Genomic DNA, 14,970 nt, shown 5'->3' on the forward strand with positions numbered 1-14,970 from the left:
GCTTGGTAAAAAGCCCGCGTTCGATGAATGCAAGCCGTGAACACGGCTCAGTAGCCGATCAAGCGGCTCGTGAATATTGACGTGCTCGACTCGCGTGAATAAATGGTCGAAAACCGAAAAACAAGGGAAGGGAAGGGGACGAACGAAACAGCAACGCACCGCTCCCGGACTCCTTCCCATCCAGCAAGTTTCTAGACGAGGCAGCAGCGTATTTGCGTGCGAATGGAGCAGAAAGAGTCTCAAGGAGGGCCCTGGGTCGCATGCGATGCGGTGCACGCAGGCCCCCGCAGCCCGTCATAACAGCGCACGTCGCCCACCACGTCCGTCCGGCCAAAAGGGACGGCTCAATTAGGGACTGACGCAGCGCGCTATAGGCTGACGGCAGAACAGATGAGCCTTATCCCACGGCAAGAGATGCTCGCCAAGCCACACGCGGGGCTCTACTGTGGTGCCCTCAAAGTGGCACTGTCAGCCGCAATGAAGGCCGCGGCTTGACAAGCATATTTTGACTTTGCCCATATTTTACTGTCAATTCATTAATTTTCTCGCACTTCCGAGCGTATAGTTGCTCCAATATGATGATTGACGCCCCGAAACGGGATGATAGCGGAGGAAAGCGGGAGGGAGACCAGCGCAGACGTCGACTTTTCTACCCTCAAGATTTGACTCCCGTATATATATATTTTTTTTAATGTCGCGTAGCACGCCTCGCCATGCCACGAGGCGGCATATGCAAAGTTTCTGGGAGTGATGATGATTGATTGATCTTTCATGACTTCATCATAACAAATAATTATAAAATGCGGTCTTCGCGTTTTGCCGTCCAATATAGGCAGACAGTAATGTTGCCATTTCTCTGTGCAACAAGATTGTTTTTCCCTAATTTCATAAATATAGGCGGGAAATTAAAACAGTCACTCTTCATTTAACGAATCCGTTAAAATTTCTACATTTGCCTCGACGAAGGGAAGTCCACTTGTAGAAGCACCGGCTTTAGCAACATACGCTGCGCACATTTTTTTTTTTTTTTAAATCTCTGAAAGACTTCGCAGTGACATGTTGGCCTAGTCTTGTACCATGTAAAACACAAGGCCATAGTGCAAGTTTCTACAAATCTTTCAGAAAGCAAGCTTCACGTCTAAGAGAAATTCGATTGGACAGCCGCATCGATGTATATAGCTGCAACTCACGTGCTTCGGGTAACTTTCTTTTTTCAGTTCTTTATGTTAACAGTCCGCTTTCCTCGAAGTGAAACGCAGTGAATACAACGCAAGCGACGGTTGCACATTAGACAGCGACTGTAAGAGGGGAAAGCTTAGATAGCGCTTCGTTACATTTTGAGAAAGAACACATGATATGCCTTCCGCCCGACTGCATTCGTGGGCTACCTTCTGGACCGCCCCTGCCAGGGTCATCATTATTCGAGTACTCGAGCTCAATTCAAGAAAAAAAAAAGGAACTATCGAATGCATAATTCTTGCGCTCTCCGCCCTGGATATAAATCAAACAGAATAACGTATGCGCATGCGCAGTCATTGAACCTACTCGCCACGCGCACGCTGATCTGGTCCGCTATTTTAAAACACCTCGCGATTCCTTCAACAGCAGATTACGAACAAATCCACAAAGTCCAACTAAGTTTTGCAAGACCGAAAACAGTTCGCATTCGCCTTGAGTACACACACGAGGTTACAGAGTAAACACATCATAGCTTCATTTCACAAAGAAAGAAAGAAAGAAAGAATTAAGAAAGAAAGAAAGAAAGAAAGAAAGAAAGAAAGAAAGAAAGAAAGAAAGGAGCTGAAGGCTTACCACTACGCAAAAAAAAAGGCAAACCATAACAAGGTAACAAGATGCACAAGTCTTCGCATGTATACGAAAAACAGCGATTCCTTTAGAGATGACCTCGGCAATGCACTCTTGATAACGTAGCAAGCTACATGTGAACCCAAACACCACTTGACTATATCGTTCTCCTATCAGCGCTACCCAAGCGAACGCTCCGATTCTTTTAAATGGGTCGATTTCAGGTGTTTTCGTATAGTTATAGCATTCGCTTCTAGGTGCTTGCAATCTATCCCGCCGCGAAATGCTCAGTTGGCTCACGGGTCATTTGAGCCTAACTTCGAGCTACTGGCTGCACTGAGGCAACGTACAACGGAAAGCAGACACTGTTGTGAAAAGCTCAGCCAAATCTTACAGTCGTGCAAGGCAAGGAGAATTTATAAGCGGAGCGCGAAGTTGCCACTTTCTCAAGGGCGCCCTCTCCCGACAGAGACCCGTCCTTCCTCTCTTCGGTGGGTGGGGCGCCAGCTGACATCATACATGTACAGCAGACTGCTGCTGTTGGACAATAAGCGGCATAAACCGTCAACGCTGTTTGTATCTGATGCGCTTCATTCCGCGAGGTACCGCCACCTGTTGGCGGCGCGCTCGACATTGTTTTGAAATTACACAGCAGCAACACTAGCGCGCACTAGAATTACAGTGTACAGTAATATTTCTAGGCACTATACCGGAATCCCAACGGGAGAGAGCCAGCCATTTCCCTCACGACGCGTGCCCAAGTTGATGACGCGCGTTGACGTCGCTTCTTTCGTCCGTCGTGTCATCCCTTCCTGTGTAGCTTTCAGCGCACTCGTCGGGACGATACGAGGCAGAGAGAAAGCGAGAGAAAGCGCGCGACAAATCAAATCCCTGCAACTCCGCTCACTTTTGACGCGTTGGAAAATTTTTGTGTTAGTCTATTCGTGAGGCAATAGATACCGACACTTAGTAATTACATGGAAAAGCGATTCGCAAACCCTTCAAATACGCCAACGCGTCCTTGCCGACAAATCGAGAACTATTCGTCAGATTGATGTACATCCGCTATATTATAGGTCAGGAAACGTGGGTCAGGAAACAACGGGGGTTAAGGATATTACAGTTGAAATCAAGAAGAAATTGACATGTGCAGGTCGCGAAGCACGTAGGCAGGATAACCTCTGTTCATTAAGGGTAACTGACTGGATTCCCAGAGAAGGCAAACGGGTTAGGGGGAGACAAAATTAGGTGGGCAGATGTGATCAAGAAGTCTGTAGGTATCGCGAGGCAGCAGAAAGCACAGGACTGGGTTGAGTGGCGGAACATGGGACAGACCTTTGTCTTGCAGTGGGCGTATAGTCAGGCTTATGATAGAAGTTGGAACTGCTGAAATCAACACTTCATTTGCTGGGTATCCTGTAATGGCCGCTTGCGTCATATACTTCACTAGTTTTAGCACAGTGGACGTTTTGAAGCGGGAAAATCAAACAAGAAGACGAAGAAGATGCCGGCGCCGTCTTACGTTGACGGCACGGACATGTTTCGAAACCCGTTGGTAACCAAATGATGTGCTCATAATCCTGCCCTTCCCGCACCTTCAATTTGTGCATTTAAGCTGAATATCCCTATTTCGACGAAGACAATGATGCTACTGTGAGAGCATTCCAGCTTTTTTCATCATTTTTGTTTTAACCAGGCATTCATGCACCTGCGCTGTCAATGGGGTCATATGCCTTGATGCCATAGGTAGAAGCAAACTCGCTCATAAGTCGACTCACTCAGATCGAGCAGTGAGTGAATCCGGGTGAGTAATATTTTCCTGAGTGAGTGAGTCCGGTTGGAGAAAATTTTCGTGAGTGAGAGTCCAAGTGAGTTCGGCTCTGGAAAATTTTGGCGAGTCTGAGGTCGAGTGAGTTCAAAGCGCAAAATGCATTTCTTGAGTGAGTCTTGAGTTACACTGTCTCCTGCCGACCTAAGGTCCTATCTAGTCGCCTTCAGCACTACTATCAGCCTTACCTGGATTCACGTTTATACCCCCGTGTACTCACAGGTATTCCGAAGCAGTGTCATTCATACACCGTTTCCATATTTATAATTAGAGGTGTTAATTACGTAGCCGGATGCCTTCATCTCCCCTCACCATCTCTTCCAGGGAATTGCTTGATTATTACACCTTATGCTGTCATCTCTTCCGAGAAATATGACATTATATACTCGTTTCGAAGCCCTCAGAACTCGTTTTCGAAGATACTTTGTCAAACGGCACCAAGAAGAGAACAGATTACTAGAGATATTGGTGTTAAAAAGCATTGACACCATGGTCGAAGAAGATAATTCTAGGCTGACGGACTTATGAGTCGACGCACTCGGACACACTCAGATCAAGCCGTGAGTCAGTGAATGAGTAATGTTTAGGTGAGTTTGAGTCCGAGTGAGTACTAAGCTGAAAATATAGTTCATGAGTAAGTTTGAGTGAGCTCCCCAAGTTTTGCCGACCTATGCTTGATGCACGATGAAGAAAACAAAGAAGCAAACGCTGCGCAAACTGCTGGTCAGACAATGTTACGAGACCCCTTGTATTGTGATGTACAACACATTTCTACCTTTCCTGCGTACTCAGTTGTACCCGTGACAATATACGTTAGCATCTCTTTACTCATTTCGCTATTGCGCACGGAACCGCAAGAGTGGTGTCTCCTCTGAAACACTAAACTGTATACTATTTACCCAAGAAAAATGAGCCGAGAATTCGACTGCACAGTTCCACTTTCCCCTCCGACTTGTTTTGCTCACTTCTACTAAATGATCTACAGGGTCCCTCAATCGTGAGCCAGACGTACTCGTACGCACTGCTGTGATCAGAACGAACAGCTAAAAAAAATAACGTTAAAATGTAAAAAATCAAGTAAAATCAACAAAACCCTGCAAGTTGCGACCGCGTCTAAATTTGGTAGGCTAAACGTGCAGGCAGTTCAAGGCCCACTCACTGCACAACCGTAACAAAACGCCAATAACGTTATGCTTTACTACCGGGCCACAAAGTTGTCCTTTGGAATAGTTTAGGATTTATCAGTAGAGCATTTGTAACATAATGATGAAAATAGCGCATAACCAACAGGCAAACGAAAGCTACTGATGAGTGCTGTACTAGGTGCATGTACGCATTTTAGAAGATCTCGGAGCCCCACTTAACAAAAAACTATCTTAAAGTTACAAGTGGCTGTTTATAGAACACCGCATGCATGTTCACAACACATCTCAGATCACAACATGTGAATTTCGCAAGAACCACGCCCTACGATGAGTAAGGTACTAAATCGGGTTGTGTGTGTTTCTGAAGCGTTGACACGGCAAAGGAGGTTTGAAATAGTTTTTTTTTTTCTTGCGCTAGATCGCGCTGTGTGAACGCACATGCGATCAGGTACAGTATTTTTAAGTCACACTTGCACAAACAAGGTTTTTTTCGAAAGGCTTTTAGTCCGAAATGCCGTTATGTTAACAATGTTAATGCGTAGTATTTGCACTGAGTCGTGAACGCTGATAGTACCTATAGTGGCTGATCGTTGCAAGCGGTGTATCTGTTCTACAATCAGATAAGTCAAGCTGCCGGTGCTGAAGTACATAGAGTTACATTTTACCAAACGCCGACGTAATAATATATTATCACATAGCTCTGCCGGTGAAACGCTTTACAGTGTTATGACGAGTAGGCTCCTTGCCTGCTGCGCGCCAGAAGCGCTGTCGTTCTACTTTAGAATTCTTCTTGTGAACGTTACTTCGTGTTCAGAATAACAGCGAAGTCACGCGAAATGCAGCCCTTGCAGACCGGCCTCCAAGCCCGTCTTAACGGCCCCGACGCCCTTGAAATGCACGCATACACAGGGACAAACACGACGTACACCCTCACGATTCATGTAGCTCGCAAACCGCCCATAGCCAAGTGGCAAAAAGGTGAGCAGAGGAAAACTCTTATCTGTGCTCTCGTTTCAGCGGTACCACTGTGCGCTGAGGGAACTAAAGGCGGCGGCAGTTTCGAGCGCAATTTAAAGTTGCCTACCCTAATGCTTAACCCGCCGTTCTCCTGGCTCGGCTGATTCATCTCTACAACTCCCCCGCGCTTCTGCGGACGGCTGCGCGAGGTGAAGCTCCGCGAGTGAACTTGCTCGCCGTCCGAACTTCAAAATACGAAGACAAGCTGTGAAAAGTCGTAAACGATCACGATCGAAAGTTTTCACTAGTTCTAAACCATCCAGTATCAAAGATCCTACTGATGCGCAAACAATACAAACGTTACAAGTCTAAAGAGCCTGCCGAAAGGCAAAGCGGCGTTTTCTTTCGCATTTGATCGACGTGACGAGCGGTGTTGCGCGGCCCCAGACGCTATCGAGCGTGGAATGTTACGCTGCAGTTACTCATCGCTGGCCGGCAATAGCTCCGACTGTCGCTGTGCAGAAAGTACTAGACTAAAAAGAAAGTGACCCCCTGGAACGACCCTATATCAGCGCTATCTTGCGCGCACTTTCTGAACATTCTTTTCGGGTCTGTTCACAGTGCGACAGCGAATCGGGCTTTTCCCAACGCCCTGTGACCGTTGCCGATTTAGCATTTATCTTCGGTTACGGAAGTTGTGCAACTACATAACGGGGCTATTTGAGAGACGAGTCGCTGAATGAATCAACGCCTGTCCACGACTTTCGTGCCCTGGACCGGCCCCGTAATCGGCAGACTTTTCACTTAATGAAACAAAACGAGAAACAAGGCGGTTTTGAAACAGTGAAAGTAAGTGATCTTCTCAATGGTAATTGAACATTGGCAGACCCACAGCTCCCACGCACGCACGTGACTCTCGCTTTGGGGGCAACTGCACGCAGCTGGCCCCACACGGCGTATAAGCACCCCCAGAGCGACTGTCATCTAGCTGCTCACCACCCTCCTATGGAGAAGGGTCCGAAGGCGCAAGCAACGCCCATGCACTGGACTGGATCACCGAGTTCCCGAGAGGGAAGTCGGCGTTCACAGCTGTTCACGTAAAAGCACAACACCAGTACAGCTACGAACCACCTCACTCAAGAAATTCGCGCTGCGCTGTCGCTGGGAGATGCGAAGCATCATCCAAGGAGCGCGCAATCAGAAGCCGCTGATGTCAGAGGAAACCAAAACTTCCAAGCAGCGGGCGCCGGCTGCGAAAACTTACCTGACCGCTGAAGGCCGCCGGTGAGTTGTCGGCCACATCGTAGATGACGGGGGGAAGTCCCAGTCCAGATCCACCAAAAACTGAGATTCCAAATCCGAACGATTCACTTCTCTTTAGCTGGACACTCCGCAACTCTCGGTCGTCCATTATCCAGAGCCATGTGCCTATGCTGCCCCCGCAAGGCAGATGTCTGAATCTGATGCCGCCAAAAGCCGGAGCTGAAAACAGCGCTTGCGACTGCCGCGCACCTATACTTGTGTTCGTTTTATTCGCGTATTTTGTCAATATACTATTAAACAAACTACACGTTTACAAAAATTATCAACATATGTTTTACGTTGTTATATGTACATATTGCAAGGTTAGTGCTATTTTTTTGCCAAACCTTACAACCTTAGCAACGCTATCGCTATCACTAGCGAGTAGTTGTCACGGCAACCAAAAAAGCTTTAAAATGGACGCTCTTAATATGGCCATTCGCGGTGAGAAACGAGTCATTTCGATAATTTAGCCTGCTTTGGGCTGTTGCCACGTAAATTATTTCATTTGCTATAAATATGTATTCAATTAAAGCTCTGCGTTTTATCAGATTTGCTCGCAATTGCTCTGGATCGGCACACACGGCGGCACCGCTTGAGTATGTGTCGATTTCGTTTGTCGGCAGCGTGTTGAACGTTGTGTTCTTTCAGGTTACACGCATCGAGAACGGCCGAGATAATCGACGGGAAGACCATTGCTCGTGAAATCGAAAGTGAAATTCGAGTGGCGATCGATGAAACTTCTTCTAGAGTCGGTCGGAGGCCTCATTTGACCGCTGTCTTGGTTGGCGACAACGAAGGAAGTTCAGTCTACGTGAAGAACAAGATCCAAGCTGCAAAGAGAACAGGTGCGTCATTCTCTGTTACGATCGCTATCACATTTGGAATTTGCATATTACTGAACAGGAAACTCGCGGGTACCTAAACATCCCAGAAAAAAAAAAAAGTGCAAGAATTCAGAAACGGAATGCTGTAACGCCATTCATATTGCTGAAAATTGATTTCATTCGCATGGTCTTCCCTCCCTCACAAAAAACAATCCCCGGAAATTCTAGAAAACGATTGCTCTTCCATACACACGCGACAGCATATAATCATTAGACAGTTGTGGGCACAAGAGAACTGCTCAAATGTACATAAGAACTACGTCATGGCTGTATTCACTATTTAGTAAAGACCACTCCATTATGCCTCTTCCTTCTGCAGTAAACTGTCAATACATGACACCTACACTCATTACATGTGAAGGAGTTTTATCGTTGAATAACCATCTTAAATTATGAAGTAGTTCTGGCATAGGACGGCGTTAAGTAACAAATTCTGAAAAACACTGTCAGAAGTTTCGTTGTCCTTACCGACAGATCATATACTCGATGATTGGAAGGTGAAAATAATAATTCCTGTTTTTAAAACTGGACATAAATACCGTCACCAAGACCAATATCGCTAACAAGTGTCCCTTGAAAAATGTGCAAACTTATCACTGCTTCTAGTACTGATCAATTTTTATAAAATAATTATTTTTTTTCAAATCAACATAGTTTCAGAAAAGGGCTTTTATACCAGGCACAGCTTATTGTATTTACTCAAGAACTTCATCAGAATAATGACAACAGCTTTCAGAATGATTGCACATTCATTGACTTTTCCAAAGCCTTTGATCTCATAACCCACACCCGCTTCATAACTAAGCTATTATCTTTCCACCGAGATTCGTTAGCAAAAGTGTGGGTTAGAAATTTCTCATCATCTTGCAAGCATTGTGCAGTATACATAGTGTTCATGTGATGTCACTTCCGTCGTCGTCGCCCTCTCCTGCCATGCTTGGGTACCTCGCTGGGTACCTACGGCAGTTCGCGTGCTGCAGCGCGGTTTGTTAGGGGCTTGTCATCTGTTTCTGTGTACGATGTTTAAAAGGAAGCATTGTGGTTTTTTGTTGTACTTTAACGAGCTCACTTGTTCACTCGATACAAGACCAGAAAATCAAGATGTGCGACACGTATACCCGCCACCGCGTACACCGGCTGCCCACCACGACCTACGAAGGCCCATCATCTCGCTTTATTCATTTATTTATTGGTACTGCAATGCCCTGGAGGGATTTTAGCAGATGAATACAGAAGACGTTAACATCAGCATATACATAGTGTGCACGTGCGTCACGCAGCACCCCTTCGTCACTTCCGAAATGCGCCACCGACATGCCCGGGTTCCTGCCGACTCCGTTGCCTACCGCTGCCGTGTCGTCTCCTCGTGCTTGCAACCATTTAGTTTTGCCTCACGATACAAGTTTGAGGGCTGCTAGTGAGGCAAGTAGTAGTCCCCGAAGAGGGAGCAGAGCTTCGGGGTGTTTCTTTGCCAAAAGTTACTACCCAAAATTAAGAATGCTAATTGCGATTTTTCGAAAAGTATCGGCATGTTTGGCTGGCGTGGATTAACAAAAGAACTACTTGAAGAAACTCGGTGATATTTGCATCTTCAGGTGTAACTTCATTCCGGATAAGTGCCATAACCAAGCACTTACCTGCAAACAGAGATAGCTTGCCAAGATACTGTACATACAAACTTGTACGCGACCACTGCGTGCACAATCTTCGTGTCAGGGAGGTGGTTAAAATCATGATTGTGAATGTGATCGTGGAAATTCGAGTATTGCATTGAAACAAATTGTGAAAAATGGATGCGAAACAATATTAGTTCACATTGAAGTATAGCCGATCGGTTCGAGTTGGGGGTCAGGATATTTAAAAATTGGTCATTTAATTCTCTAACACGGTCTGCGTCATTTTAAGGGACTCCACTGTACATTAGCGTACAAAAAAAGTAGAATAAAGGTGACAAATGTGTCAAAACATATGCGAAAAAAAAAATGATTACCGACATTACCACGGCACGCACCCCACGAAGTCTCTATCTGTTTCGCATAATATTTTCCTCGGCTTTTTCCACAGATTTCAATCAAATAGGCTCCAAATCAGCACTGTTTAAAACACTTGGGTGCGGGGGGGGGGGGGGGGATGCTGCTACTTTGGTGGCGTGGGCGGCAGCAATATACTAATATTAATATTATATCTCTTGTAAACTTGCCTAGCTGTGCACGACTCGCTTTCGATGGGAGCTGCTGCGCTTCGCTCATCCACTCTTAAAATTGCGGCTCGAGAGACTTTGGGCTTTCACTTGTTCTTGGGCCAAGCAATTTGTGGTGTTTGTAGTGAAAGCGAGATAATGGGTCCTCCCAGGTTGTGGCGAGCAGCCGGTGTACGCGGTGGCTCGTATCCGTGATGCACATCTCGATTTTCTGGTCTTGTATCGAGTGAACAAATGAAGCCTTCCTGATTTGATGAGCTCATTAAAGTATGACAACAAAAAACCACAATGCTTCCCTTTCAACATTGTACATCAACAAATAACGAGCCCCCCACAAACCGTGCTACAGCACGCAAACTGCCATAGGTACTCAAGCATGGCGGGAGAGGGCAACAACGGCGGAAGTGACATCACATGAATACTATGTATAACACTAGGCAAACAGATGGAACAGCCTATCACATTTCACATAGTAGGCAGCCATATAACACAAAGCAAAGCTTTCACTACAAATTGCCTGGCCCAAGAACAAGTGAAAGACCTAAGTCTCTCGAGCCGCAATTCAAAGAGTAGATGAGCGAAGCGCAGCAGCTTCCATCGAAAATGAGTCGTGCAGAGCTAGGCAAGTTTACAAGAGATATAACATTAATATATTGCTGCGGCCCACGCCACCAAAGTAGCAGCACCTCTCCCCTTCCCAGTGTTTTAAACAGTGCTGATATTGAGCCTCTTTGATTAAAATTTCTGGAAACAGCCGAGGAAAGTATTACGTGAGGCAGATAGAGACTTCGCACAGTGGGTGCCGCGGTAATGCCGGTCATCACTTTTTTTTCGTGCATGTTTTGACATATTTTTTATCTTGTACTTTACTTTTCTGGTATGCTAATGTACAGTACAGTCCCTGAAAATAGTGGGGACTGTGTTAGGAAATTAATTGACCAATTTCTAAAAATCTTGACCCCCCAACTCGTACCGATCAGCTATACTTCAAAGTAAATCAATATTGTTTCGCATCCATTTTCGCAGTTTGTTTCATTGCAATACCCGAATTTCTGCGATTGCCATCACGATTTTAAAGAGGCCCTGTGACACTTTTTGAACAGCCTTATTTAGCACCAGAACACGCGTAGCGATGATTACTGAGACGAATGCAACAAGAATGATGGAAATTGGTGCACGGACAGTGAAGGTATGAGTCCCCGATGTTCAAAACTCGAGTAGACGAGGAGAAGCGTTCTCTTTCGCATTCACTCGCCTGCTGACGTAAAAGACCGCTTCTAGTCACAGTGCACGTCTCATAATGACGATCTGGAAATGTCACTTCATGGTGGTCTTCACACAATACCTCACTACCGCTCTTTTTGACGGCGTCGTTAGCATGGTTACTATGAACCACGTGCGTCGAGTAGAACCTTAGAAGAGGCTCCCATGGTCACTGTGTAAAATACGCACATACACTTTGGGCAGGTTTACTTCTCAGCTTGCATGCGAAACTCGTTCTATGTCAACGCCGGTGCTCACTGCCCGTCGCATCGTTGGCTCGCTAAAAACGCGGCATGCCTTTCCATGTTTAGTTGCTTGCTGGCGTACCATAGCCTCGTTCGCAGGGTGTGTTGTGTTCGTTGTTCTCCAAATACATCATTTCGAAACAGGAATGATTTCTTTCTGAGAAAATATAAAAAAGGTTTTTGGTACTTTTAGCATTCACTCGTATGACCTAGCTACCACCATATGTATATAGCACGCTATTTTTCGCGTCCAGCCAATCAAAAATGAACGGTGTTTGTCATCACATGACATTCCATCACTTCCCATAACAAGAATATCCGATGTGTGTTGCCGCAGTCTGAAACCAAGGTAGTTTGTCCCATGAATTAAAATTATAACAGCGTTGATTTCGGCGTTGCCATTTGCTCAACAATATCGGTGCGTTCCAGAGCACCTGAAGAACAGATAAAGAATGCATGCTCAAATAGTGTCGCAGGGCCCCTTTAACCGCCTCCCTGACACGCTGATTGTGCACGCAGTGGTCGGGGACAAGTTTGTATGTACATTATCTTGGTAAGCTATTTCTGTTTGCAGGCAAGTGCTTGAGTGCTTGGCTATGGCACTTACCCGTAATGAAGTTACACCTGAAGACACAAATATCACCGAGTTTCTTCAAGTAGTTTTTGTTAATCCGTGCGAGCCAAACAGGCTGGTACTTTTTGGAAAATCGCAATGTGCGTTCGCAATTTTAGGTAACAACTTTCAGCGAAGAAACACCCCGAAGCTCTGTTTCCTCTTCGTGGACTACTAAATCAACTTGCCTCACCAGCAGCTCATAATTCCTCAAACTTGCATTGTGAGGCAAAACTAAAGGGGCGCAAGCATGAGGACACAACATGGCAGCAGTAGGTGACGGAGTTGGTAGGTACCCGGGCATGTCGGTGGCGCATCTCGGAAGCGACAAATGGGCGCCACGCGTGAACGCATGTGCACACTATGTATAGGCAACCATTCTCTAGAGCTGAGTGATGTCACATCAGGAGTCACACAGGAAAGTGTTTTAAACCTTTTGTTCCTTTCCATAATCATAAATGATTTACTTGACAAAATTGTATCTAACGTCAGCTTTTCACACATGATTGCATGCTTTAGCGTAAAATATCCTCTAATACTGACCACTGAACCTTGCCAAAGCACCATCTGGAGCTCTGCCACGGGGTCTAGTGGCCAAGGTACTCTGCTACTTGAATCCATCGGCTGTGGCATCGAATCCCGGCTGTGGCAACTGCATTTTCGATAAAGGCGAAAATGCTGTAGGCCCGTGTTTTCAGATTTTGGTGCATGTTAAAGAACCTCAGGTGGTCCAAATTTCCGGAGCCCTCTTCTACGGCGTATGGTGGTTTTTGGTGGTTTTGGGACGTTAAACCCCACATATCTATCTATCTAAGCACCATCTGGACATTTCATAACTTGCTTAGCAACAGTATTGTAATCAAAACATCTAGTACAAATACTTAGGTGTTCATCTGACACCATACTTATCTAGGTTTAGCCACACTCAAAAAATAATAGTGAAGGCATTGCGTTCAATTCAATACTTATAAAATCACGAGCAAGTGCCCTCCTTGCCTCCTACAACAAAGGATTATCTGACAAAATTCAAAGGGGGGGCCCTTGATTTATCATTGATCAAAATTAATGATGGTGGTGGATCGACAGACGGTGGAACTTTATTTATAGTCCTGAAAGATCCTACTAGTGTGCAGAGCTACTAAAGATAAAGAATGCACACCTGTGCTGCAAATGAAATACTTTATTAAATACACATGCATTTTCTGTTTTCACTTGCTCTCGTCGTTCGCCTTTGTTGGGTGGAAAAGCACAGCGAATGAAACAGTCAAAATTGTGGGAGGGGAGAAGGAACATATATTTGAAGCCTCCCAATTAGGGGGGGGGGGGAACTTTTTCAATATTTCACAATAAAACGAAATCTTCGGGGTGCACGATCAAATACCTATAGCCTATATATAATTTGTTTGTCCACAACTCAAATTTGCACCATTCCCACCGTTGCTTCGGCAAGCATACCTGATTCATTCCCTCGAACGTTTGGCATTTAAATAAGAGGCATTTAAATGAAAACTTAAAATCATGTTTTCATAGCTTTTTCCTTGGTCTCGGTGCTTTTTATTTCTGCATTGCTAAGAGCAGACTTGTATGACGATGTTTCGATGTGTGCTTGCTCTTGTTTGTTCAGTTTGTATGGCCTACTCGGGTTTGGTTTTTTTTCAGCAGCTGCAATTTTATTGTGCATTTTCTTTGTGTTTTTTTGCCTAATCAATATTGATATAAGATGTTTGGTATGTTAAATAAATTTTTATTTTCCATTCACTTTGCACAACTTATCTATCTATGGATTCACTAACACAAGCTCAATGCTGGTTGAATGTTGATGTGTAACCTCCCTCACATAATGTTGCAAGTGGAACCTGTGGTGTACTATCAGTGTCAAATGAAACCCAAACAGCGGCAAGCCTTCGCTAGGCTATAGTGCGCGCCGTCTACTTATCACTACGAACAGGCATGCATATATGGAGAAAACTGCTGAAGAGGATGCACGCGCCTGTCTATCGTGATAACTGGACAGCAAGCACTACACTATCACAAGGGCTTGTCGCTGTTCGGGTTTCATTTGATGCTGATAATACATAAATAAATGAATAAGCAAAATGCTAGAAACCTGTATACTTAGATATAGGTGCACGTGGAAGAACCCCAAGTGTTCATAATTTCCTGAGCGCTCCACTACGATGTCCCCATAATCATATCGGGGTTTTGGTATGCAAAAACCCAGCATTTACTATGGGCTCGTCAAACGTGAAAATTTATCAGCGTCCCACATGAGTGATGTGAAAAGGCACCCACATGAGTGATGTGAAAAATCATCGTCACACGATTGTGTTACCCTGCGATGCCATCATGGTGTCCCAGATTGCCAAAATTTGATGTCCTCACTCACATTACATAGTCATGTCACTTCATCAAAGGTGGCCCAATCGTGGAAGCAGTGCAAAACAAGGTTATGTGCAGAAAAGCTTCCAACACCTCTGATTCTGGAGGCAGTGCAAGAACTTGCACAATCACGGTGGGCGTGGGAATTTTTCAGTGGGTGGCAGGGCAGGATCAATACCTCGACCGAGAGGAAGGACAAATTGGCTTTCATCTTCGCGTCATCTTAGGTGAATGCATTAAGGAGTCTCTAATTGCTTTCATTATCAAGACTGTCACCGTTATGCATCGTAGTCGCAGGTTTACAGAAATGGCACAAGTATACCCTTCCGGCACTTACAAGATTGT

The 14,970-nt window shown here is 45.3% G+C and overlaps 2 protein-coding genes across 7 annotated transcripts in view; one reads left to right on the top strand and one right to left on the bottom strand.

The window, feature by feature from the left end:
• The window catches only part of Efa6 (Exchange factor for Arf 6), a 325,427-nt gene extending 318,232 nt beyond the window's left edge, over window positions 1–7,195 (bottom strand). For 2 of the 5 annotated variants that reach the window (XM_075878819.1, XM_075878817.1), the window contains exon 1: window positions 7,001–7,194. In XM_075878819.1, coding sequence (XP_075734934.1) covers window positions 7,001–7,147 — 147 coding nt within the window. In that variant the 5' untranslated portion in view covers window positions 7,148–7,194. Of the gene's footprint in view, window positions 1–7,000 lie in introns of all 5 variants that reach the window. The other 3 variants (XM_075878818.1, XM_075878820.1, XM_075878825.1) reach the window with 2 other exon arrangements.
• A 236-nt stretch (window positions 7,196–7,431) lies between these two features.
• Nmdmc (NAD-dependent methylenetetrahydrofolate dehydrogenase) overlaps window positions 7,432–14,970 on the top strand; it is a 52,521-nt gene continuing 44,982 nt past the window's right edge. The window contains exons 1-2 of one of the 2 annotated variants that reach the window (XM_037435823.2): window positions 7,432–7,637; window positions 7,690–7,886. In XM_037435823.2, the coding sequence (XP_037291720.2) occupies window positions 7,558–7,637; window positions 7,690–7,886 (277 nt within the window). In that variant the 5' untranslated portion in view covers window positions 7,432–7,557. The remainder of the gene's footprint in view (window positions 7,638–7,689; window positions 7,887–14,970) is intronic. The other variant, XM_037435822.2, reaches the window with a different exon arrangement.

Source organism: Rhipicephalus microplus, chromosome X, assembly GCF_043290135.1.
Source record: "Rhipicephalus microplus isolate Deutch F79 chromosome X, USDA_Rmic, whole genome shotgun sequence".
Lineage (NCBI taxonomy): Eukaryota > Metazoa > Arthropoda > Arachnida > Ixodida > Ixodidae > Rhipicephalus > Rhipicephalus microplus.